Below are 27,606 nucleotides of genomic sequence, written 5' to 3'. Positions count from 1 at the left end.
AAAAACTGAGGCACCCAAAACTTTTGAAAGTTTTTGCTTTAATCACTGTACTTTATAATTCTTCATACTTTTAATGCCTCCAGTCAATCATACCATGTTCTAACTTCAATCTGTCCCTGAATTCCTGTTTAAAAAATGGAAGTTTAATAAGTTAAACCAGGTTATATTAGATTTAACTAACTACATATGTTGCTAAACTGGTTCCAGTTAATTTAAATTAAAAAAAGTAGGCATTGGGATCAGTAAGTATTGAGAATAAAAAGGGCATATATTTACCGAGTTAACTTATTATATCTTAATGCTATAAATTTCCATGAAAAATATGTAGTATATATTATATAGTTTCTAGTCATAATTATTCACATTGCATTTCAGGGCAAGGAGATGTTCCATAAATCTGTACGCTTTGCACAGTTTTATTACATAGATACATTTATATTGCTGTGTTGTGGAGCTGAATTTCATCTGTTAAATTGCTATCTTGATATGAGCAAGGATGACCAAAAACGGTGGGTAAACATTTACATTAATGTAACAGTAGAAGTAGTCTATCAGTAGGTCCTTTCTGAATTATTTTAACAAATGTAATCTTACATATATCTTTGTCCAGGCATCATAGAATGAAAATAAATCCTATCCCAAAGTTTTTTTTTGTTCAAGAATACATTATCAGAGGAAAAATTCACAACTACTATTTTCATTAACTGCCTGAAGCTGCTCCTGACATTTGGTAGCCTCTGCTGAAATATGTATTCATGGCTTAATTAGTTCTTACAGTTATTGCAACCAAATTCTTTATGGTCTTCTTAAATACTTTCTGAACTTCAGAGGTAGCCAGATTTCTTTCCTGCTTTGGCAAATGAAACCGTATCACTTCCATTGCTTTCACTGGCTTTCTGTCACCACGTACAATTCAAATATTGTTTTCCTGGTCTTGAAAATTCTTCATGGATTTCCTTCATTCTGCTTTAGGTCTGTTCTACTATATCCACCTACTCCTCCTCCCATAATCTGTTTTTTTTTTTAGTTCTTGCTTCCTCTCTCTGAGTTCTTTTCCCAAGTCTTCCCCCTGTTACTGGTCATTCTTTCACTTAGCCTGACCCAATTATGTTGAAATGCCACTAACTGAAATGCCTGTTAGTCTTTTAATTTACAACTGAAACATCACACCCTTCTTATCTTCTGTTTTCATTTCACTATTGCTAGTTCACAGCAATATTTGTGTGTATCTGTATAATGCTAAAATTTTATCTTTAATCTTTATATTTTTATGCTGCCATTTCATTTCTACTTTTTTAAGTTTGAAAAACAGTTTAGGCAAACAGTAGAGCTTTTTTTAAAATGGGCTTTAAGATAATTTGTTTTATATTGGCACTACAGATTTTGAGGAAGGGGAAGGAAACAATTGAGGGGGAAAGAGTGTGGATATAGGGCTTACAACTATGAGTTAATAAGCCATAAGAGTAAGCACTTCAGTTTTTAAATTGGGAAAAACTACCATAGCTTCTTTGGCCCTGTGACTTCAGTTCAGGAAAGCATAGTAAATGTGTTTAAGTTCATCCCATTATCTTCAGTGGAACTTAACATATGTGCTTAGGTGTTCTCTTGGGCTATTTCTATACAGCATGTTATTTCAGAATAACAGTCCGTGTCTACACTACAAGCAGTTATTTCGACATAATGTCAAAATAATGTCAAGCTGGAGGACTTCTTACTCTGATTCCTATTGCCCTCATTTTACGAGGAGTAAGGAAAGTCAGAGGAAGAGTGTTCTTTCTTGAACTTCCTGCTGTATAGACAGTGCCAAAAGCTAAAGTACGCTATTTCGACTTAAGCTATGCATTTGACGTAGCTGAAGTTGCATAGCTTATTTCAGCTTTAGCCCTGCTGTGTAAATGTGCCCTTAAACAGGAATGCTTTCCTGAATTGAGGCCTAGGGCTTGTAAAGGTACATTCAAACTCTAAAACTGTAATGTACATGACCAAAACAAAGATCAATTAACAATTACCTTTTAATTTTTAAAAGGTTTTTATATATAAAAATACTTTTCTTTGAAAATAGACATTAAATTCACAGATCTTAAAGTTGGAAGATACCATTAGGTGATCTAGTCTGACTTCAAACAGTAGATTGTTCAAAATAGAAATTAATCTCCGTTGTCAAAATATAGATGTTTGCTTAGAATTTAGCACTCAGTTCCTAAGCACTTGTGATTCCCTACTTTCCATCAGTTTTAGGAGTGGCCAGAATAATAGTAATTCTATCTTCTCTCTTTTTTGGAGATTGCTATGAACCGTATTTGTATGAATTTAGACTTGCTGCCAGTTGTCTTTGAATGGAAAGTGTAGTTGCATCTTTTTACACAGTATTAGGAACCAAGGACTTCAAATGCCAAGAATGATTAAAGTTAATGTAAAACAGACAATGAAATAAAGAATACTTTTATCCTTGAAAGTAAATTTATTTTCCTCAAAGTTCCACAAGATCTCAGAAGCTACATTAAAAACATCTCACATTCTGCAGTGTTTACCTTGCAGCATGCTCTTCTAGTCATTATAGTAGGAAATGAGAAATAAGGAAACTTGAGTTTTTTGCCACTGATCAATTGCATGACCTCAGGTGAGTAACTTAAATGTTCTGTGCCTTGGTTTTCCTTTCTGTACAGCGGGGGTAGTACTCCTTATCTACATTTGTAAGTCAGTTTTTGGTCCTAGAACAAGATGCTATAAAAATTCTAATTCTGATGTTTCAGATCCAAATTACTAAAGCTGTATTTTCCAATTTTAAGCTTGTTTCATGGTTTGACTTTCTTAATATTTCATGGACTTACACTCTACAAAGCAATTATATTGTAAGATAACCATACAGTTTCTAGATATCTCTATTTTTGTTCAGAAATTTTCCTCTTGATGCTGCAGGTATTCATTAAATCAGTATCACTTAACAAATCAATGCCAACTCCAACAGCATTCCTTTGTGTTATAATCAGTAATGCTAAAACAACAAACATGAAATTGTTGACATAGAATAATGTAAGGTGTTTTTCTGAGGATCTGTTGTTATTAAAAATAAGTATTTTGAAAAAGTTTAATTTGCTTTGACATTTTCTTTGTGACTTCCCTCCAGTCCATTTCTTAGCACTTTTACTTTTATAAAGCATGATGTCATTTCTTTTGTTTCTCACAACTCTTACCCCATGCTCTGCATTTGGAAAAATGCTTGTTGGAACAGATTCAAGAAGAGTCTAGAAGGAACCATAAATAATGCTTTAATCTTTTAATTAGAAGAGCATGGCAATGCAATCTTGATGGCCAATGATTTCTCTCAATTTTTAGAGGTAAAGACAATACAGTAATAAATAATAATAACAATCTTAATTCTTTCCCCATTCTGTGGGGTCTTCCAAACATGGGTATGATGAATTTGGTCACAGAGATCCCCTTGAGATGTCACTTGATGTGCTGAAATACCACTAAGCCTGCCAACCTGTCTTGTGAGAGTGTCCCACCACCCTGTTCTTCTGGTCTCCTCCAGCAATGGCACAGAGTTGTGGTCACAACCCACAGCAGAGTAATATAGGCACTGAGATCAGCTCAGCTCTGAGAAGGCTCAGCCATAGGGACTTGCCAGAGCAAACAGATGCACAGCCCCAATGGGATCAGACTCCAGATAAATTCTTCTTACTCTGTATGAAGTTTTATACAGAGCAAGCTCATAAAGTGTTCACCCCCTTTATCAAAGAAAGAGAGATATTCACAATTGTTTGTCCCCTTCCTCAGTAACAATTATTTACACTTGGATTATTAATAAACAAAAATAACTTAAATATAAACGGTAGGATTTGAGTGGTCATAAGAGTTAGCAGACAGAACAATGTAAGTTATCAAAGAAAATAAAACAAAGCAAAACACACAAATTAATTTTAATACGCTAATCATAATTTCTCATGCTAGTTCATATTTCAAATAAAGTCCTCAGGCCAGAGATATCCTTTCTGACCTGAGCCAGCAGTTCTCCTCCACCTCTGTTGTTAAAGTCCTTTTGTTTTTTAGGTGTTTTCATGTATCCTCTTAGGGTGGGGAGGGAATTGTTTACTTCCCTTGCCTTACATAGAATTTCCCTAGGGAATCAACCGTATGTAAGGAGCTCAAACTGAGATAAAAATGCTATTTAAATGACTATGAACTATTGATTGAATATCAGTTCTTTTAACACTTATTCATAGTATTAGTATGTGCCTAATAATTAATGTACTCTGACATTATAAAATATGAAGCTGTATTAGATTAACAAGGTGGCTGTGATAATATCTTTTTACTGGGCCAACTTCTGTTGGTAGAGGAGAAAAACTTTTGAGCTTCATAAACTTAACAGACGTTCATCCAATAAAAGATATTATCTCACCAACCTTGTGTCTCTTATTCTGGGACCAATTCAGTAAACAAGATGTACCAGGGTGTGTTGTACATGAATACGTAGAATTCCATGCTAAGCGTTTTAAGCTAAGAAAAGTCTTTAAAATGCTGATAACTAACAAAATGTTGAGTTCAGTTATGTTAGAAGAATTTATGTTCAACAGGTTAGTTATTTTCACTTAAAATAGTATAAGTAAATACAAGTTTTAAATATGCTTTTCAAATACATCAATTTAAAGTGCTTTGTTGAATCATGGTTTTAAAGATGCCATGATTTAAGTCTCATTGACACTGAGAATAACCTGGTTTTTGTGAGCTTTATCCTTTAACTTGATAGCCTAAAACATGGCTGCTTCCTCTTCTCTCTTGGGTAGAGTGAGAGCTGGACAGAAATATGTTACTCATAAGATGAGTTTTAGCATATTCATTGTAAACAACTATCCCCTCTAAATGCTCAAAACTTGTTCCTTACATTTCCTTTTGCTCTTTTTAGGATGAATTATCCTGTGGTATTATTAAGGGTGTGTCTAGACTACAGGGTTTTGTCGACAAAAGTGGACTTTTGATGATAAAACTATACCAGCGTCTACACTACCACTGAGTTCTGTCAACATAACGTCGACAGAACTCAGCAGTTTTGTCGACGCTGGTAAACCTCATTTTACGAGGCATAACGTCTTTGTCAACAGAGTTCTGTCGACAAAAAGGGCAGTCTGGACGCGGGGGTTTCTTTTGTCGACAGAAAAAGTCCTCCAAGCAAGCCCCCTGCTGGACAGTCCTTCTTCAGGAAAAACCTCTTCTTGGTCCTGTCTGTAGCCATGTTTTAAAGGCACAGACATCCCTGGCAGGCATTGTGGCAGGAAGCTGGCCACTGTGAGAGCCTGTCAGCCCAGAGCTCTCCCAGCGTCACCTGCACGTGGCCATGTGTGCAGCTCCAGCGCCGCGAGGCCCCCAAGAACCTTTGAGGGAGCCAACCCTGGTGCCCACAGGCGACAAAAAGAGAGCCCCAGCCTGGTCAGGGACAGAGGTCCTGACCCTGCTTGAACTGTGGGGGGAGAAGGAAGCAGTCCAGGCCCTGCACACCCGGCGCAGAAACGCCAGCATCTATGGCCGCATGGCTCGGGCTGGCCGATAAAGGGCATCACCCAAGGACACACCAACAGGTCCGGGCCAAAGTGAAGGAACTTCGCCAGGGATACATGAAGGCCCGAGAGCAGAGCTCAGCTTCAGGTGCAGCCCCAGTGCACTGCACCTACTATCAAGAACTGGACTGCATCCTGGGAGGCCAGGAACCTATGTCTGCACCAATGCTCGAGCAGACAGGGTTGCACACACCAGTGCAGCAGAGCCGGCAGGAGGTCCCCAGGGAAGATGTGGAGGAGGAGGAGGAGGAGGAGCAGACGGAGGACACCCTGACTCTGCAGCCTGTCCCAGAGATGCAGGAAGCCTCGCAGGCACCCTCTGACGCTGGAGAAGGAACTTCAGGTGAGTGCAGGCAGGGTCACAGACGCAGCACAGGGGAGGTGGGAGCAGAGAGGACGCAGAGCAGTGTTCACATCTTGGTCCTCCCTCCTGGACAGCTTGCATCTCTCTGTGCATGTACAAGCAGGCGGGCAGGTGGTGGGTATGTGGGTGGGGGGCATGGGAGACCCAAGGTACAGCAGGCCCCTGTCCTACTGTGGCTGCACACTGATCTGGCCTGGATGGCCACAGTGGAGGGCGGGAGGATCTAGGGGGTGGAGGTGGACATTGTCCTAGCCACAACGGGTCCCCTGTGCAGCCGAGGCAGCTGGCAAGGCCAAACGTGGCCTACCAGTAACAACATTCCCATCCCTTGTTGTATGGACTTGTGTGTGAATTGCTAACACTGATCGGTTCTCCCTCTTCTTCTCCACAGCTGGACCTACTGCTGCTGTCTGCCGAGCAACTCCTGTGCCACCACCCACCCAGACCCACAGCACCCGCAGGCATTGGAGGACCTACAACGACCTGAGGAGGCATGTGGAGGCCATGGAGAAAATTGAGGGGACCATGGCCAAAATGCAAGAGACCATGGCTGAAAGAGCGAGGGAGGAGGCTCGGTAGCATACTTGCCTGCTGCAGGACTTCCTCCCAGAGTGGAGCAGTATGTGTGCCACTGTCCGGGAGCCCCTGGCTGTGCCAGGTCCTCTCCCCCTGGGGACTCCTCCTGCCCATCCAGCTCCAGCCCCCTCTAACCCCCCCGTCCTCCCTCTCAACCCCCTCTGACTCCCTTCTTCTCCCTCAGCCCCTGCCACCCCTTCCTCTCCCTCAGACCCTGCCACTCCTCCAGCCCTGCCCCTCCCCCCCCCTGCTAGAGCCCAGGCGAGGCCGCCATTACCCTTACGTTGTCTGCCCTCCCTCCCTCCCTCCCTCCATGTTGGAAATCCCCCCTCCCTCCCTCCCTCTCTCCAGGTTGAAATCCCCCCTCCTACCATAGTTATAAACACAAGTTAATAGTTAAAAAAAGTTTATTTTTCACAGTTGTTAAACAATTCTATTTTTTATAACAGATCTACATTCTAATGTTACTCCTTGATAAACATATTTTTCAAGTTTAACATGGTGTGTGCGCCTTAACTGTTCAGAGGCTGATGCAGGGAGGGATTGTGGGAGGGAAGGTTTTGGGATGGGGGGGGAAGGCCCACAGACCCCATTGGGGATACCTTGGGGAGTCATAGGGCTCCAGCTGAGAAGCGCTCATGCAGAGCCTCCCAGATGCGAACCCCCGCCTGATGGGCTTGGCGCACAGCAGCTGTCCGAGGCTGCGCAAACCGTCTGCCCTCCACTTCAGCCATTGGCCCCCAACCTGGGAGGAAGGCCTCCCCTTTGCTCTCCACCAGGTTGTGGAGGATGCAAAATGCTGCCACCACCTCTGGGATATTGTGTTCCCCCATGTCAAGGCGAGTTAGCAGACACCTAAACCTTCCCTTCAACCGGCCAAATGCACATTCCACCTGTAAACGGGCGCGTGTCAGGTGCGCATTAAACACTTCCTTGCTCGGGGTCAGATGCCCTGTGTATGGCTTCATAAGCCAGGGCATGAGGGGGTACGCCGCATCGGCCACAATGCAGACCGGCATCTCTACGTCCCCGATAGCAGAGGTTCGCTGGGGGAAGAAGGTTCCTGTCTGCAGCCTTTCGTACAGGTGTGAATTGCGGAAGATCCGAGCATCACGTGCCCGGCCTGAGCACCCCACCCACACACCCCACACACATAAATAGTCCACAGTGGTCAACCAGGGCCTGCAGCACAATGGAAAAGTACCCTTTTCTGTTGATATACCGGGCGGCTTGATGGGGTGGTGCACGGATGGGAATGTGCTTTCCATCGAGCACTCCTCCGCAGTTTGGGAATCCCAGCCCTGCAAAACCATCCATAATCGTGTCTAGGTCTCCGAGGCGGACAATCCGATTCAGCAGCTCTGAGTTGATGGCCCTGCAAAAATAGACACATACAAACACACACAGATTATGAAGTCAGAGGGGTTGCCCAAGTCCTTTGGCGACCATTTGGTCCCCCCAAGAACCCAGAATCCCCCCCCCCCAGTGATTGCTCCCAGTAGTTTCATGGTGTAAGACACAGGAGCCCTCCACCACCTCCCCTTCATTGCCCCCCACCCACCCTTTTTCGGTTACAGTCTCCTTACGGACTGTCCTCCCCCGTCCCCAAGGGACTTACCTCCATCAACACAGCACCTACAGTAGATCTCCCCACACCAAACTGCTGTCCCACTGACCGGTAGCTATCAGGAGTGGCCAGCTTCCAGAGGGCAATAGCTACCCTCTTCTCCAGCGGGATGGCAGGGCGCAGGTGGGTGTCCTGTCGTTGCAGGGTGGGGGCAAGCCAGTTGCAAAGCTCCAGGAAGGTGGACTTCCGCATCCTGAAGTTTTGGAGCCAAGCCTGATCATCCCACTGCTCCATTACGAGCCGGTCCCACCAGTCCATTCTTGTTTCCATCCTCCATCACCACCTGTCCGGGAAAAAGTTCAGAGGCAGGAACAGTGCTGCTGCATCCTGAAGGAGGGGCTCCAGTCTGGGCTCAGGTTCCGGACCAGGCATTAACAGCATGATAGTCTCATGCAGTTGCAGCAGCATTTTAAGCACTGTGGAGTGGGGCCAGCGCCTGGCCAGGGGAAGCTCTCGCTCCATGGTAAACAAAGGTTAGGAAAAACCTTCAAAAACCCCCCCCCCACACTGCTGTGCTGTGCCAGGAAGCAGGGCACTCCAAACAGGCACTGCAGAACCTTTGCTATCCCTCTAGGCAGCTACAGCAGCAGAGCAATGGCTAGTCGGGGGGGGGGGGGGTGGCCCTTTTAGCATGCGTCTCTGCAAACTGCAGGCATCAGAACAAGGAAGTACATGCTGCCCCTGTGACCTGGCAAAGCAGTTCCGGGTACTTTCTTCTTTCGACAGAGCACCCTGCAGTCTGGACGCTCTCTGTCGACAAAGCAAATAGTTTTGTCTATGGCTTGATGTAGTCTAGACGCGCTTTGTCGACAGAAGTTTTGTCGACAGAATCTGTCGACAAAACTTCTGTCGACAAAACCCTGTAGTCTAGACATACCCTAAGTATCACTCAGACTCTTCCACAGTTTAGAAGAATATTAATTTGCAATTATGATAAATTCTAAGGTTTGCTGGAAATAAGAAATCAGTTTGCACCCCTTTCCGTTTTAGATTACTGCTGTTGTTACCAGACTCAAAGATCATCTGGAAACATATAATAGGATTGCTGTTTTCAGATGATTTTCCATGGGACATAGTAAAATGTATTCATTGTCCTGAAAGGTTGCAATATATATGATGATGGTGTGTGGTCTGAACCCCTAATTGGGTTTTCATTTTGTGTGAAGCCATTCCCCCCTCCCAACTTCAATAATCAGGTTTAAGTCAAATCACGTCTTTGTCTTTAAATCCTTTTAATGCCTATCTGTTGCAGAGATTCTCTTCTTATTCACTGCTCATGCATGACATGAACAAACTTTAGTGCTTTACTACAAACTTTACTAACTTTTAATGTCTAAAAATTATGCTGGATGGCTATCAGAATTTTTCTGGTTAACTGAAGGAGGAATTGCCATCTATGACAGATGGTCGATAACAGAGATTTCTGGATATTAAAGTACTGGATAACAAAGCTTGTACTGTAATTAATTTTATATTTTGGACTAAAACCTGAAATAAACTGCTGCATATATTATACATTGAAATGTGAATACAATATTTGTATTCCAATTGATTTATAATTATATGGTAAAAATCAGAAAGTCAGCAATTTTTCAGTAAGCATGATGTGTCACGTTTTTGTATTTTTGTTTGCTTATGTAAGCAATTAGTTTTTAAGTGTGGTGACACTTGGAGGTATATTAGACAAATCAGACTACTGAAAGGGATACAGCAGTCTCAAAAGGTTGAGAGCCACTAATCTATACTACATAGTTAGGTCTATGTAAGACAGTTTATGTCAACCTAACTATGTCAGTGTCCACACTGAAGCCTTGCTCCGACTGATATAAGAGCCCTACTACACCAACATAATAAGTTCACTATCACAATAGGCGTAAGAGTTATGTTGGTGTAGTTAGGGCAACACAGTGTCTGTATAGACACTGCATTCTTTACATTGGCTATTGGCTGTCATGTCAGTTTCATGGCAGGGAGCTGTGAAATTGACAGGCTCTACATGCCTGGCTTTCTTATCTGCTCCCCAGTCCTCTGGAGATCTGGATGGTTGGACCCTACTCTCAGGTGGGAGCTTAGACAAGAATGGACCCTGCTCCCAGCTCGGAGTCAAGATGAGAATCCTAGGCAATTGGACCACACTCCCAGCAGGAAATGGGAAGTGTAGAGGGAGGACAACCTGCCGGGAGCCTGTGGGTCATCCAGACTCCTGTCAAGAAGCTGACAGCAGAGCTATGAGACTGGGCTTACAGTTCCTCACACTGCCCCATTTAGGTTGGTGGAAACACTCATGGTGAAAACACACACCACTAACCCAAGGAAAGTAGTATGGACGTTCACCTCCTCAGTAATTACTGCGGTGGCTGTAAGTCAACCTAACATTGGTCAACTTGGGCATGTCTACACTCCACAGAAGACCAACGCTGCTGCGGTCGATCTTCCGGAGTTCAGTTTAGCAGGTGCGGTATAGACCTACTACATCGAACTCAAAGGGTGCCCTGTTAGCACCAATCCTCGTATCCTCGCAAGGAGTAAGGGAAGCTGATGGGAGCATTTGCTCCTGTCAGCCTCTCTGTATGTGGTTGGGGATTTAAGATAGGTCAGCTCCTTACTTTAACCTTTCTATGTAGACCAGCCCCTAATGTTTCTAGTGTAGTCTGGAGTGGAAGATGGCAGTAAAGTGGCTTTAAGTCAAGACATATTTGCATCAACCTAAGCCTGAGCTGCTCGCAAGCTGTGGAGGATCATGGTGACATAATTTAGACAGTCCTGGGGGTCAGTTTAAATTAAGATAGCATCCCATGTTGCCTTATGGACTGCAGTGTTGTGTGCTTATGGTGAAGTCCTTGGAAGTCAGCCTTCTGGCATTCTTACACAGTGCCTCTGATAGGAGACTCTACCACTAATTTCAACCAGTGCTTTTCAGGGTCCTTTACACTTCTGTGACTGATCCAACACAAAGTGGGCAGAGTGGTAGTAAGGTTCTCCTAGTTGGATTTATTTAATTTTCCCTGCTCACTTGTGATGCTGAAACCAATATTTTTCCTTTCCTTTTAATGATTTCTTACCCTGCTCTAGGAATATTAGGTGAATAAAGAGAACTGTACTCTTAGAGCCTGGTCCAATTCCCATTGGAGTTCATGGAAAGACTCCTATTGACTTCAGTGGGATTTGGAACAAATCCTTTCTCTAATGTTCATGCATGTATGTTGGAAAGGAAAATATTTGTGTCTGTTTCTCCAGATTTAGCTAATGAGATTTGTTTATTCAGTGTTTCCCACTCTGTCTCTTGGAGTACTGAGTTCACCTGTGAGCACCTGAACCTTGGCAGAGCAAATGAAGTCCCTGATTCCAAAACTGGAAATCTTTGTTCTTGCCCAATTTGTATGTGGATACATTGAATTCTCAACCAGTTTTCTTAAAAACATTTCAGATCACACATTCTGAAAGGTTTTTAAGAAAACTGGATGAGATCTCAATGTATTCAAATACAACCCGAGCCAGGACAAAGATGTCCAGTTTCGGCAGCAGTTCCATTCATCCAGTAGTATAGAAACTGTTGTTTAGTCCCATGCCAGGGATCAAATAAGGTAGGATTTGTTTTTTCCTCATTCATTTCTCTCTTTTTTCCATATCTCATATACAGCATGTGAAATACAGTCCCATATATGGTGTATTTCTACTTTTATAATCATTATAATGGGAAGATTTCCTCTAATGCCTTTTGGATGAAGGCTGAATTCTTTTGATTTTAAGTTGATGAAATATTGCAAGACATTAGAACAAAAAGTACTCATGCCTGCATTACGTGTATACATTTTTCCCTGAGTCTTCCAATTAAATTGTTTTTTTAACTGTCAACAGATATGAACCTTTGCATGACTATGGCTGTATGTCTGGTAATAAAAAGGGAATCTTGGTTTCAGGATGTTTTCATTATAAGTTTACTTTTGGCCACAAATTATAGCACTTTTTGCCAAATAGCAACATTAATGTCTTATCTTTTGCAGATACAAACAGAAGAGCATTTGCAAATCAGTACAGAAATTCCCCATGGCTTCTACAGTGGAGATTACCAGCCTTTCAGCAATAAATGATTTCTACTCTTGTATCCTGGATACTGTACAGAATTTTAGGCTCAATGACATGAAAATATTCAAATTCAATAGCTGGCATGAACTCTATAGCTAGCAGATTTTTATTTTGTATGTTTTTATGAAAGAATTGTATCATAATAGCGTTATAGATTCTAAGGCAATCAGGGACTGTTGTGATAATCTAATCTGATATCCTGTGTAACATAGAACTTCTCCAAAATAATTCTTAGAGCAAATGTTTTAGAAAAACATCCAATCTTGCTTTGAATATTGCCAGTGAAGGAGAATCCACCATGACCCTCAGTAAATAATTTCACTGGTTAATTGCTCTTAATTTATGTGGATTTAGGAATACTTACAAATCTGATTTCTGGCACTTACCTTAGTTAAATTACTTCACCATTCTGCCTCAGCTTTCCTATATATAAAGTGGTGATAATAGTACTTCACTACCTCACTGAGCTACTGAGAGAATTAATTTGATATTTTTAAAATATGTAATTACAAAATGCTATCCTATTACATATGCATAGATGGTGATGTATTATATAGATTATAAAACAACAAATGTTCTGGTAGCACTTTATAGACTAACAAAACATGTAGATAGTATCATAAGCTTTCGTGGGCACAGCTCACTTCTTCCTGATACCATTTACATGTTTTGTTAGTCTATAAAGTGCTACCAGAACTTTTTTTTTTTAAGTTTATCCTATACAGACTAACTTGGCTACCCCCTGAAACTTGAATCTAAATAGATTATATTAACATGAATTTGGGATGGCCATATTATGCTTGGCAAAGCGGCAAGTAAATAATCCTATTCCACCCAAGTGTAATATTGCATTCAAAAAATCAATTTTCTTGCATGCTGCTGACATTCTTTAGCCTATTAGCTATATAAAATCTCACTGTTGAGATAGTTAAGGAATTTGTTTCAATTTAAGTGTGTATATGTACCTGTTTTTGATCGGTATAGGTATTCTGCATGTAGAAATTTAATATACATTTATGTATCAAGTTATTTATAAACTAGAAGTTATTAAAACATAAGTAATTTTTTTGCTCTTGTCCCCATCAGATCTATTTGTAATGTTTGAACTTAACTTGCCGAGGTTATAGATATTATACTGACAGCTGGTAGCAACCGAGCATTAGAAGTTTTTGACCTCAATGCAGGCTGCAGTGCAGCAGTGATACCAGATGCTCATTCTAGATCGGTCCACCAGATCTGTCAAAATGAGGTAGGTATTTTACTGATATTTTAAAAAACTATTAACACAAACAGGGTATGTCTACATTTGTTCCCAAGTTCGAGCTAGGAATGCTGGTGTAGGCAACCAAAATTGCTAATTAAGTGGTGATTTAAATATCGAACCCCTTGGTTCAAACTAACGTTACCCGTCAAAAAATGAGATCAGGCTAATGAAATGCGGGATATTTAAATCCCCACTTCATTAGCAATTTCAGTCGCCTACATTTGCATCCCTAGCTCGAACAAGGGAGCAAGTGTAGACGTACCCACAGTGAATAAGGAGCATTCAGGAAAGATTAGTTGACAATTTAAGAAACTTGTCCTCTCTCCTGTGAGCTGTATTTAGTGTACAATAAGATCAAAGGGCTTAATCGCTGCTCTGAGCCTTTCTGTACTAATCTGCAGTTCGTATTATTATTAATTACTTTTTGAATATTCTGTCAAATAACCAAAACCAGGGGTGGGCAAAGTTGTGAATAATATTTTAATACTGTGTTTATTTAGTTTTCTTCATGAAAAGAGTGATTTAATAAAGCAAAGATAATTTGAACTTAATATAGCACTCTTTCAATTCCATGAGTTAATATTTTATTACATCTTCTCTGCCATGCCTAATTGGTGTTTGGTGTTTGTCAATATTATGAGTTAAACATTTTTCAAGAATTCCTCTGTGTGCCTTGGTTTTAGGATCATTACAGCTCAAATATAGTTACCACAGTGGAAAATAGTATGTCAATAATTATTTTACAATCACAACTTCTCCAGTTTTCTTCTGTTACTTATAACACAACTAGCGTATTTACCTGGCATTGCTTAGGTCCTTAAGGAAGGGCTCAGGGCAAGGGTCTAGGAGTGTGTGTGTGTGAGGAGGATGTGTGGGTGTGTGTGCAGGAATCAGTATTGGGGGGAGGGTGTAAGGAAGGTCTCTGGGCAGGAGACTGTGTGTGTGTGTGTGTGTGGGGCGAGGGTAGGGAAGCTGAAGCCCCTTTCCCCCTGAGATTCGTATCCGGGCTGCTTGCTTTCCCCCTTCCTGTCCTTGTCAGGGAGCAAGAGCAAAGTTCACAGCTCATCTGCCCCCTGTGCTCCCCAGTCACAATGAGGAATGCAGTAAATTGTGCACTTCCCCCTCTCTCCTTGATGAAAGGGAACAACCAATAATGTCCCCATACAAATCTGGAGGGGGAGGGAGCTTCAGCCCCACTGCCCTCCCTAAACATCACCTGGAAGATGGGAGGCACACGGCTGCAGCTGTCTTGGATTTGGGTGATGATTCTTTTCACCTGCCTGGTGATTCTTTCTCTTTATGGTTTTATGAGAAGTCTTTCCCATTCTAGGTGCATCTCATTTTTCTGGCACAGGCAAACCCTTACCTTGGTTTAAGTTATGATAAGAAGAAGCTGTTTACTGAATTGAGTGGTCCTAGCTCTTACCATTTAGGAGGAGTTCTTGAACAGACAAACTCTCTTAAATATATAGTAGAATATAAAAACTTATCTTGATCTGAAACTTCTCCGTGAACAGTCAGATTTGTTTTCAATAAACTCAGCTGTTTGTTTCAGTGCTAAAGGCTTTTTGGGGGATTCTGGTTTTTTTGCATCCAATAAATTACCAGTTTTAAATTAATTTTCATGGATAGTTCATAATCCGGTTTTACAGTTTACAGTTTTTCTGTTTTGTAGTATTTGAAACAATGACATAGGACTAAATTATCCTCTCATATGTTTGCTACCGGGAGAATTCAAGTAATGTAAATCACAATGAAAGTTCCCCAATGCTGTAACACACAGTTAAATTTGTCTGCTAAATAGCATCATTCTTTAAACTTTGAAGTCCCCTGTCATGATCACGAGGCTAGCTGCACCTCAGTTCCTTTAGAGATCCAAGTACAGCCCCCTCAAGTCTTATGACTCTTGTTTTTTTTCCCTTGGGGTTACATTTTCAGAATTTTCCCTCTCCTAGACCTGGGGCTATAATACCCTGTGGGTCATCTATGCTTACCTGGAAAGTCAGACTGAGTTTTGCCACCTAAAGATGTTCCCTTTATGAGTCTCTGGCCAGTTTGATGTACAACGACAAAACAGCCTTCTTACAAACAAATTACTGTTTATTTTGCAGGTGAAACAAACTTTTGAGAAAAAAATTAAAAAGACGAAGAATCTGTATGCATAACTTTCTTATCTAAAGTCTTAACATTCCCTGCTCATGACCAAGGCTGACTTAGCTCCTTCAGACATGTCTGTTAAGGTCTTTTGTTTCATTCTACTATTGCCTTTCTTGAGAGAAGATCCTTTTTAACCTTGCTGTAGTTCTTCTTTGTTCCCAGGCTTTGACCCTTTATCCCATTAACCAGGTTCATATACAATATTGATAGATTATTATGGAGATGCTTCAAATCAGCAAGATTCGTTCATATTAACTGGGATCTACAATTTAGTAGGATTTCACTAAATAGGGGTTGTGCTTAAGTGTGGCATGACTGTGATACGTTGGATCATCATTACCTTGCAAATTTGCTGGGGAGAGTCAGCAAAAAAAAAATCTCATGGATTCAGTTCTTTGAAGGCAACCCCCCATTTAAATGCTATTAGAGGCAAAGAGTTGAGCATATGGCTTAATATGAAAAGATGCATCCCACCCTTTTCAGCTCTTTACCAGCCCTCAGATTTGCAGGATCTGTCCATGGAATATAGGTCAGTTGTGGGATTGCAAAGTAACACTGCCCACATTCCTTACTGGATGATTTTTTAGAAATAGATGGAACTTTCAGAGTATCGTTTGCTGTGAAGGGAGATTCCCCAGAAGGGAATGATTTTGACCCTAAATTACTGAATTTAAGTAAGTATCCAAGATCTATTTATAGTGCTTTTGATCATGGTGTTAGTGCTTGAAGACAGCAGCCAAAGTCTTAAGGAGAATCTGAATCTTACAGATGGATCTACAGAACAATACAAAATATGTAGTTAGACGTGATAGAAAACTGATTACTTAAGTCAACAGTCCCCGAATATATGAAAACTGGACTCATAAGTAAACTTAGTTTTACTGAGAATCAGCTAATTATGGTTTGTTTTTAATTTTATCAATATCATGAGGTCTTATTGAATCCACCTAAGTAACTGAATTAAAGAAAACTCATGCATAGTCCTCCCTATTATTTGAAGGTTGAATTTAATGATGGGTTAGCTTATATACCATACATTCTACAATGCTTAGCACATTAGGGTAGGTTAAAGATGGTTTTTCATCCTCATTTCTGAATGTCTTTGCTTCTGTGGGTTTAAAACAGTTCCTCGGTGCTACTTTCACATAACTTTTTGTGATTATATGGAGATGTGGTCTGGTAAAACTCTTGAACTGTGCTAAACTCCTTTAGTATTATTTGTAACATATACATGCTTAGACTTTTTCTGGCTTCTCTTTTTGCCCTGTCAGCTAAGTTACTTCAGGTTACTTCAACAGAGAACATTTTAAAGCTAAGGACAAGTACTCATTTGGGAGAAAAATTAGAGGCACAAAGGCAGACTGTGGTATAGCAAGGAAAACTGAGCTTGTTTTATGGAAAAATGTAAATTAAGCTTCTAAACCATTTTTCAGTTGCATAAAATACATTAATACATAAAACTAAACAACTCAGTGGAAAAAAAGGTAATGAAGTCAACTATTTCATTATTGATGTATATGTTAGGGAAAAGTTCCTATAAGAGAACAATCCTGCACTTAGAATAATAGTAGGGACCAGAAACTCACAAAAGAAAATTTTTTGGTTGTGTGCTTTCTCCCATGTTCATGTTTGCTTATTTATTTTTAGTTACCTGTACCATATTATTCTTATACTGTTAATCAATTGAAGATGAGCAGTTATTCAGAGTTTGATCTACATAGCCCTTAGGTCATAGCTGACTACATTAAAATTATCTAACTCAGAAATAGTGTCTGACTTCGGTGAAGTGAATTACAGGTTTTTGTCTAAGTAAACTGATTACTCATGCTCCTTTCTGCCTGAAAATTGCTGAGAAATCATATTAATCTTCTTTTCTCTCTCAAAAGATTGTCAGGTATGTCTAGTAATACTGCATATGATGGAGGGGGCCCACTCTGTTATGAGTTTATAGGAAATGAGAGCTGACACCCAGAGGGCAATAGGGCAGAGGGCAATAGGACTTACCCAGCAGCTGTTCTCTGAAGCTCCTTGCCTGTAAGTAGGGAAAACAAAAGTAGCAGTTAGAAATATCATGGTTTGACTACCTCATAAGGGTCATATTGCAGGTTCAAATAACTCTTTTACCTATTCATCAGGAGTACAGTGTGGTTTAGTGGATAGACTACTGCACTGGGACTTAAGACATCTGGTTTCTATTCCTGGCTCTGTTACTAGCTTTCTGGGTGATCTTGGACAAGTTGCTTCATCTCTCCATGTGTTTATTTCCCCATCTCTAAAATTAGGATAATTACACTGACTTCCTTTGTGAAGCTTTTTGAGTAGTACTGATGAAAAGTGCTGTATTCATTCTTACTATTACAACTGTTGAGATACTTGGTCCAAGTGAAGGGTTTGTTTATTCCATCACTTCAGAGAGTTCTGCTGGGGAGGGACATGTGATTGCTCTTGTAGCTTCCCTTTGTGTCTCTACGAGAAATACTTTTTCTGCGGGGAAGCAAAGAAATCTTCAGGGGACATGAATTCTTTATGAGTTCAGTACCATGGAATTCCCATGAGTAAGTGTAGTTAAAAGAACCCCTCCATAGGACTTTGTATCTGTGCAGGTTATTGTCCATCATAGTCATGAGGATAAACATGGCTCTTACAAACAAATGCTCCCACATGGAAAGACGTGTACTGTCTTTGAAATAATTCAAACCAAGGAGATAGTTTATATCCTGGACATGTACTTTACTCAAAAATGAAACACCTAAGCACTAGGTTTTTTATTTTTTGAACCCTCCTCCTTTCCAAACTAATCACTCTTGGAAAAAAACAAATACTTTAAAAATTACTCTGATAGGAGGAATGGGAAAATAAAATTTTGCATGTCTGATCTATAGATTTCCAACTGCATTAAAAGATGTTGATGCTCTATAAAGAGTAAACTTAAAAAACAACAAATTGTCTGGTAGCACTTTATAGACTAACAAAACATGTAGATGGTATCATGAGCTTTCGTGGGCACAGCCCACTTCTTCAGATGACTGGAATTTTAAATACGGTGAAGAGTAATTTAGGAGACATCAGAATTAATGTGGAAATTTAATACGGTTTCCCTCCTTATACAGCAGCATTATAGTAATTTCTATTTAAAGTATCTAGAATAATAGAATCATAAAGTTGGAAGAGACCTCTGGAGGTCACTGAGTTCAACCCCCTTCCAAAGCAGTACTGACCCCATCTAAATCATCCCAGCAAGGGCTTTGTCAAACCGGGACTTAAAAGCCTCTAGGAATGGAGATTCCATCACCTCCCTAGGTAACCCATTCCAGTACTTCACCACCCTCCTAGTGAAATAGTTTTTCCTAATATCCAACTTAAACCTCCTCCAATGCAACTTGAGACCATTGCTCCTCATTCTGTCATCTGTCATCATTGAGAACAGCTTCTCTCCATCCTCTTTGGAACCTCCCTTCAGGCAGTTAAAGACTGCTATCTAATCCCCCCTCACTCTTCACTTCTGTAGACTAAGAAAGCACAAATTCCTGAGCCCCAGCCCTCTAATCATGTTTGTTGCCCTCCACTGGACTTTCTCCAATGTGTCTACATTCTTTCTGTAATGGAGGCCCCAGAATTGGATGCAGTACTCCAGACGTGTCCTCACTAGAGCGGAATAAAGGGGAATAATCACCTAGATCTGCTGGCAGTGCTCCTCCTGATGCATCCTAAAATGGCTACAAGGGCACACTGTTCACTTGTATCCAGCTTCTCATCTTCTGTACTCCCCAGTTCTTTTTCTGCCAATCTGCTACCTAGCTGGTCAGTCCCCAGCCTGTAACAATGCTTGGGATTCTTCCATCCCAAATGCAGGACTCTGCACGTCTCCTTGTTGAACCTCATCAAATTTATTTTGGCTTAATCCTCCAATTTGTCCAGGTCATTCTGGACCTTATCCCTACCCTCCAGTGTATCTACCTTTCCCCCCCTAGCTTAATGTCATCTGCAAACTTGCTGGGGTGCAATCTATCCCCTTGTCCAGGTAATTAATAAAGATGTTGAACAAAACTGGACCCAGAACCAAGCCCTGGGGCATTTTGCTTGACACTGACCACCAACCAGACATTGATTCATTGATCGCTACCCATTGAACCCGACAATCTAGCCAGCTTTCTATCCACCTTGCTGTCCATTTATCCAAGCCATAGTTCCTTAACTTGCAGGCAAGAATACTGTTGGAGACGGTATCAAAAGGTTTGCTAAAGTCACAATATATTAAGTCCACCACCTTCCCCATATCCGTAGAAAGAGTTACCTCATCATATGAGGCAAATAGGTTGGTCAGACATGAGTTGCCCTTGATGAATCCATGTTGACTGTTCCTGATCACTTTCCTCTCTTCCAAGTGCTTCAGAATAGATTCCTTGAGGATCCTCTCCATGATTTTTCTGGAGGCTGAGGTGAGGCTGAGTGGTCTGTAGTTCCCTGGATTGCCCTTCCCTTTTTAAAAGATGTGAATTACATTTGCCTTTTTCCAATCGTCAGGGACCTCCCCTGATCGCCACAGGTATTCAAAGATAATGGCGAATGGCTCTGCAATCACATCAGCCCAACTCCCTCAGCATCCTCGTATGCGTTAGATTCAGCCCCATGGACTTGAGCATGTCCAACTTTTCTAAATAGTTCTTAACCTGTTGTTTTTCCATCGGGGGCTGCCCACCTCTCTCCCAAATTGGGTTGCCCAGCACAGTAGTCTAGGAGCTGACCTTGTCTGTGAAGACAGAGGCAAAAAAAGCACTGAGTACTTCAGCTTTTCCCACATCATCTGTCACTAGGTTACCTCCCTCATTCACGCTATGTCTTAGACTTTGGGTTTTTTCCAGGATATGTCCCAGAAAAACACTGCAGAGTCCAGGAGATGCATCTGCTCTTCCGCTTTTTTTTGCTGTGGAGCAGACATGCTCTTTCAGAAGCCCTGTCTTCCTCCTCCCACAAGGAAGAAGTGCGCTTCCGAAAGAGGTTTTTTTTTCTGAAATTTGGCCCAGTGTAGATGGGCCAAATTTCAGAAAAGCCTCTTTTGTAAAAACCTATCAGAAAAAGGTACGCAAATTGCAGAGCACAATTTGAGTACCTTTTTCTGATAAAGCCCCGTAATGTAGACATAGCCCCAGTAAGGATCCCACTCCTTCCCTGACCACCCTTATTACTAATATGCCAATAGGAACCTTTCTTGTTATCTTTCACATACTTTGCTAGCTACAATTCCAATTTCACTTTGGCCTTCTGATTATACTGCTGCACGCTCGAGCAATATATTTATACTCCTCCCTAGTCATCTGTCCAAGTTTCCACTTCTTGTAATCTTTCTTTTTGTGTTTAAACTCACCAGAGGTTTCACTGCTAAGCCAAGCTGGTCACCTACCACATTTGCTTTTCTTACTGTACATCGGGATAGTTTGTTCCTGTGCTTTCAGTAAGGCTTCTTTAAAATACTGGCAGTTCTCCTGGATTCCTTTTCCCTTCATGTTAGCATCTGAAGGGTTCCTGCCCATCAGTTCCCTGAGGGAGTCTGCTTTCCTGAAGCCCAGTATCTGTATTTTGTTGTTCTCCTTTCTTCCTTTGGTCAGGATCCTGAAATCAACCATCTCATGGTCACTGCTTTCCAGATTGCCACCCACATCTACTTCCCCTACTAATTCTTCCCTGTTTGTGAGCAGCATGTCAAGCTGTGCATGGCCCCTGGTTGGTTCCTTCAGCACTTCTACCAGGAAGTTATCTCAGAAATTCTCCAAAAACGTCTTGGATTGTCTATGTACTTCTGTATTGGTCTCCCAACAGATGTCAGGGTGATTAAACTCCCCCCTATGAGAACCTGGGCCTGTGATCTGGAAGCTTCTGTTAATTGTCTGAAGAAAGCCTCATCTACCTCATCCATCTGTTCTGGTGGTCTACAGCAGACACCGACCCGGACACTTACCCATTGCTCCCACCTCTAAACTTAACCCAAGACTCTCAATGGGCTTTTCTCCTTCTTTATAATGGAGTTCTGAACAATTATACTGCTCTCTTACATATAATGCAACCCTTCTGCTTTTTTCCCCTTCCTGTCCTTCCTGAACAGTTTATGCCCTTTCATGACAGTGCTCCAACCATCTGAGTCACCCCACCACGTCTCCATTATTCCAGTCAAATCATAGTTCTTTGACTGTGCTAGGACTTTTAATTCTTCCTGTTTGTTTCCCAGGCTTCTTGCATTCATGTACAGACACCTTAGGTAACTAGCTCATAGCCCTATCTTCTCTGAATGAATCAGGGTCCTTCTCTGTTGCACCTTTCTCCTTGTGTTTCTTCCCAGTATCCCACTTCCTTCATGGCTTAGGTGTCTGTTGCCCCACAAATCTAGTTTAAAGCCCTCCTCACTAGGTTTGCAAGCCTGCCTGAGAAAATACTCTTCCCTCTCTTTGTTAGGTAGATCCCATCTCTTCCTAGCATCCTTTGTGCTTGTGTATCTCATACTTACATAACTTTTTGGATTATTCTGTAAGATGCTGAAGTGCCTTCTGAGAGACATCAACTTCTATGCGTTTTTAGGGCACTTATCATTCCTCAGGATTGCATTCTGAGTATGCTGGTTGGATAGTGTCCATGTATATTGAATGGAGTGAAATGTCATGAACAAGATAAGGATCCTTCAGATCTGTGTCCTATTTGGGGCCAGACTTTAGCAACAATAGTATGGATAGACTGGAGTGGAGTCAGTTTAGCATGTAAGAAGACCTTGGTGGAGAAGATTACAATTGTAGAGGAGGGAGATTATTAGGACAATTTGGCTATCAGCACAGAAAGCAAGAATCATGCTTAAATTGGTAACAGATACTGTAATGGAGAAAGGGGTAAACAGTGAGGTGGCAAAGTTTGCAGATGATACTAAACTGCTCAAGGTAGTTAAGACCAAAGCAGACTGTGAAGAACTTCAAAAAGATCTCACCAAACTAAGTGACTGGGCAACAAAATGGGAAATGAAATGTAATGTGGATAAATGTAAAGTAATGCACATTGGGAAAAAATAACCCCAACTATACATATAGTATGATGGGGGCTAATTAACTACAACTAATCAGGAAAGAGATCTTGGAGTCATCGTGGATAGTTCTCTGTGAAGACGTCCACACAGTGTGCAGCGGCAGTCAAAAAAGCAAACAGGATGTTAGGAATCATTAAAAAAGGGATAGAGAGTAAGATGGAGAATATCTTATTGCCCTTATATAAATCCATGGTAGCCCACATCTGGAATACTGCATACAGATGTGGTCTCCTCATCTCAAAAAAGATATACTGGCATTAGAAAAGTTTCAGAGAAGGGCAGCTAAAATGATTAGGGATTTGGAACGGGTCCCATATGAGGAGAGATTAAAGAGACTGGGACTTTCCAGCTTGGGAAAGAGGAGACTAAAGGGGGATATGACAGAGGTATATAAAATCATGAGTGGTGTGGAGAAAGTGAATAAGGAAAAGTTATTTACTTGTTCCCATAATATAAGAACTAGGGGCCACCAAATGAAACTAATGGGCAGCAGGTTTAAAACAAATAAAAGGAAGTTCTTTTTCACATACCGCATAGTCAATCTGTGGAACTCCTTGCCTGAGGAGGTTGTGAAGGCTAGGACTATAACAGGGTTTAAAAGAGAGCTAGATAAATTAATGGAGGTTAAGTCCATAAATGGCTATTAGCCAGTATGGGTAAGGAATGGTGTCCCTAGCCTCTGTTTGTCAGAGGGTGGAGATGGATGGCAGGAGAGAGATCACTTGATCATTGCCTGTTTGATTCACTCCCTCTGGGGCACCTAGTATTGGCCACTGTCAGCAGACGGGGTACTGGGATGGATGGACCTTTGGTCTGACCCAGTATGGACATTCTTATGTAATGTAGTACCTTTCTTGCCAACTTTATTCATATAATATTTCAGAATAATTTATCCTGCACTCCAAAAGTTAGTCTTGAAAGGTTCAGCAAATTCACTATATCTTAATTCTTTTGAAAAATCATAAATTAAATGGAGAGTTTCTATTATGTGAAAATCGGAATGTAGAGATAGTGGTTATGCCAAACAATATGGAACACGTTGTCTGAAATGGTTATTTAAGTGTAACAAGAAAAAGGCAGCTAAAACAATAGAATTTACAGGGAAGTCAGTATTTGAAAAATATGGTAAAGGTTATTCTGAACTAGTTTGCTTGCCTTGTTGAATAAAATCATTGTACAAGGTAAAATGAACGTGTACAGCACTTTGTAGAATACCAGAAATGAAGATAAAATATTCTGCATGTATATCATATTAGAAGATGTACTTGACTTTGCTTCCGGACAGAGGTTTGGGGGAGTGGAGTGTGTAGGAATGTGTGTGTGTGGGTAGGTGGGGGGAGGGCTCAGGGCAGGGGCTGGGAGATACAGGAGTCAGTAGAGGATGGGGGGCTTAGGGCAAGAGGCAGGGATGCAGGAATCCGGGTAGGGGTTGGAAGGTATGGGGAGGCTCAGGAGAGGAGTTGGGAGTCACGGCAGCTGCTTCCCATGGCTGGGTCGGGGTGGTGGAGGCCACGCAGCTCAGCCAGTAGCTTCTTCCCAGTATTCGAGTGCATGCTGTCCCTCCTGGTCAGTCTGGGTTATAACTGTCCTTGTGCTTGCTCCCCCTCCCTTTCCATTTGATGAGAAACAATCACATTCCATGCACATCCCATTGTTTTGGCACAATCAAACCCTGACCATGCTTTAATTTATGATAAGAGGAAGCTGCATACCAAATTTGGTGGTCCTAGCTCTTACCGTTTAGAAGGAGATCTTGAACAAACAGATTCACAGATGGATGGACAGACAGACAGGTGCACACTCTCAAATATATAGTAGACTGTGCATTGTGGCTGTGTGGTAGAGCAAGAGGTGATGAACAGACGTTTCAAAACTGAAAATAAACATAAAAAATGTGACAGCCTGTAATTTTTAGAGTTTGCAACCCCATAATATAATCCTATTCATAGATTTATCAAACTCTGTCTTAAAACTAGTTAGGTTATTTGTCACCATTGCTTCTATTTACAAGTTTATTTCAGAACTTCACTACTCTGTTTATTAGCAACCTTCTAAATTAAGCACTAGTGGCCTGCTTCAAATACCGATTGAAGTTATTGGGTATTGATTGGATCAGGGCATAGTATTAGTCCTCTACATCTAGAAGGAACATTCATGCTTTTTGTGTGTCCTTACACTCCTGAGCAGAGGATTAGGAAGTTGTGCATGCATGTGAAATGTTAGCATGAATGAGGAGACATGATTTCCAATGTGCATTTCAGCATGCAAATAAAGCATTTATTTATCTCTGTTTCCCATTTTTGGCCTTACTCTTAGGCTAGGTCTAGACTACAGTCTTTTGTCGGAAAAACCTTCTAAATCCTATTCAGCTAGGATTTTCATTTGTTATAATATAATATGCAATCAAATTCTGTTGTTTAAAAAAACCCCTCTTACTAAATTAATTGTATGGAAAAATAATAATAAATTATTGTTTAGGTTAAAAAGTCCCTTTAATCACAAAGGCTACATCTAGACTGCACAGTTATTTTTAGAATAAGCTATTCTGGAATAGTTATTCTGAAGGGCTGTGTCTAGACTGCATCCCTTTTACGGAAAAGGGATGCAAATTAGACACATCACAATTGCAAATGAAGCGGGGATTTAAATTCCTCCCGCTTCATTTGCATAAATATGGCTGCCGCTTTTTTCCGGCTCGGAGCTTTGCCAGTCTAGACGCGGATCTTTAGCAAGCCTAATCCGAACCACCTAGTCTGTGCCGCGTGTAGCCGCGGGGCACGGAGTCCGCACTAGCGGACATTTAAAAATGGCGGCGCCCGGCAATATGCAAATGAAGCCCGGGAAATTCAAATCCCGGGCTTCATTTGCAACTCCGGTTGCCTACATTACCACCCTAGTTCGAACTAAGACATACCCTTAGAATGGGCCTGGTGAGGGGCTATTTCGAAATAGCAGAAGTGGAGCATCTACACATGCCTTATTTCAAAATACCTGCTTCGGAATAGGCATTATTCTTCGTAGAATCAGGTTTACAGAAGTGGGAATAAGCTTTCCATTATTTTGAAATTGTTTTGAAATAAAGGAATTGCTGTATAGACACTTGCATAGTTATTTCAGAATAATGACCTTTATTCCGAAATAACTTTGCTGTGTAGACACACCCAAAATGTAACTGCTGCTTCTTCATGAATTACGCCGATAGAACTTTCTTGTTGGACATGTGCACTCTTCTGTGCAGATCTAAGAGTGTCAATTCATGGAAGCAATATATTTTGATAGAGAACTTGTTATGGGTAGGCAAGATAGTATTCTTGATTAGACACAGGCTCTGAATTTAGTGTTTCCTTTTAAAAATGCAATGCAAAACTATTTTTGTATGGTGTCTTTTAGAGACTGCTTCACACAGACTTATCGTTTCCATTATAAGCAGCATATGCAGGATTTTAATCAGCAATAGTATCATCCATGACAGCACTTAGGCAAGTGGCTGAACTTCATAGTTTTGTGTCAGGGACATCAGAATATTTGAGGAGAGAGAAAAGTTTAAGAAAGGTGGGAGTTAAATTTAAAGGAGGTGGTGCTAACAATCCATAGAGAAAACAGCAGTTTTAAAATAGGTTAGAAATGGGCTTGTCTGATTTTTCCACTATCTTGTACACTGTAAATTCATTTACACTTGTGTAAAGTAAGTTCAACTTGGGTGTAATACATTGCCTAATGACTACATAAGATATAAGGCAATGGAAAAAAAGCAGATCTTATGTGTTTGCCCTAATTATGGACAGGGAGAAGAGCTTGGAGTTAAAATCAATTGCCCAGGTTCAGAAATGGAAAGAGGACAGAATTAATATTAGTGCAGTTCAATGAATTCGGTGAATGGTCTAGAGAATAGGAAGAAATGAGACTGAAGCACAAGAGATATGATGCTAAAAAGACCTTTGGAACTCAGGTGGGAGATTTTTCAATGTGTACAGAAATGGACGAAAAGTGAAGATTTAAGGATAGGATTATGGGACAGGGAGGAATTAGATTTTCCTGTTTCCAGTTGTGAGTTAAGAAAAGCACATGTGTTTTGTGCATACTGCAGATTGGAGACAAGGAATAATACAACATCGAAGCCAGAATTGTTGGCTTCATACTCCAGCTGACTTCTGTGAAGTAGTGAAATCAGCAGTATCATGCATGTTAGAGCATCCTATGAAGCAGGAGATGGGGATCCTCAGTTTAAAGAGAGTGGTACAAGAAGAGAAGGTGGGGAGGATATTACAGTCTATTAAGTGAATGCTGCATGCCCCATTTAACCTTACCATTTGGGGGATTCATTTTATATTTCTAGAGTTGAGTTATAATAACCCTGTTTGGAGGTCCCTTTTATGGCAGTGCTTAGTATCCACTGACTAAATATTGGAGTATTTCCCAGTTGTACGCTAGGTCTTGTGAAGAACAGAAGATTCCTGGCAGCTAAACACCGATTGCTGGAAATGACGATGAGGTTTCTGTTGTGTGTAGCCAATTCAAGAACTTAAATGGGGTGGGGGAGATTTGTTTATTTTTAGTTCCCTGGTAACAGAAGATTTGTAGCTAGCAAAAAAAAAAAAAGTTTATCAATGTGTATGTTTTACAAATGAGAGGAGTTAGATTGGATTTAATTATTTAAATACATGAAGCCAAATACAAATGAGAGTAACTTCTGTTGAAGACAATGGAAAAGATGCTAAATTATGGCAGGGCTGAATTTGATCCATTGTTTGCTATTGGCCCATCCCTGTTTTAATTCTGTAAAGGTGGTTACTCCCGTCATTTTATTTTTCTTCTATTTATAACCCAAAAGAAACACCATAACTGAGTTGAAAGTTGCTAAGATATCCTTTGCTTATTTTGTTCTTATATAAAAATAGTCATTTTATGGCT

At 41.0% G+C, this 27,606-nt stretch overlaps 1 protein-coding gene across 12 annotated transcripts in view; it reads left to right on the top strand.

Annotated features, from left to right (window-relative positions):
- Positions 1-27,606, top strand: part of WDR27 (WD repeat domain 27) — a 225,735-nt gene that overhangs the window by 66,330 nt on the left and 131,799 nt on the right. For 11 of the 12 annotated variants that reach the window (XM_075924676.1, XM_075924677.1, XM_075924675.1 and 8 more), the window contains exons 19-21: positions 376-509; positions 12,130-12,227; positions 13,339-13,460. In XM_075924676.1, coding sequence (XP_075780791.1) covers positions 376-509; positions 12,130-12,227; positions 13,339-13,460 — 354 coding nt within the window. Of the gene's footprint in view, positions 1-375; positions 510-12,129; positions 12,228-13,331; positions 13,461-27,606 lie in introns of all 12 variants that reach the window. The other variant, XR_012902776.1, reaches the window with a different exon arrangement.

Source organism: Pelodiscus sinensis, chromosome 3 (assembly GCF_049634645.1).
Source record: "Pelodiscus sinensis isolate JC-2024 chromosome 3, ASM4963464v1, whole genome shotgun sequence".
Classification (NCBI taxonomy): Eukaryota; Metazoa; Chordata; order Testudines; family Trionychidae; genus Pelodiscus; species Pelodiscus sinensis.
This window is presented reverse-complemented; position numbering and strand designations above follow the sequence as displayed.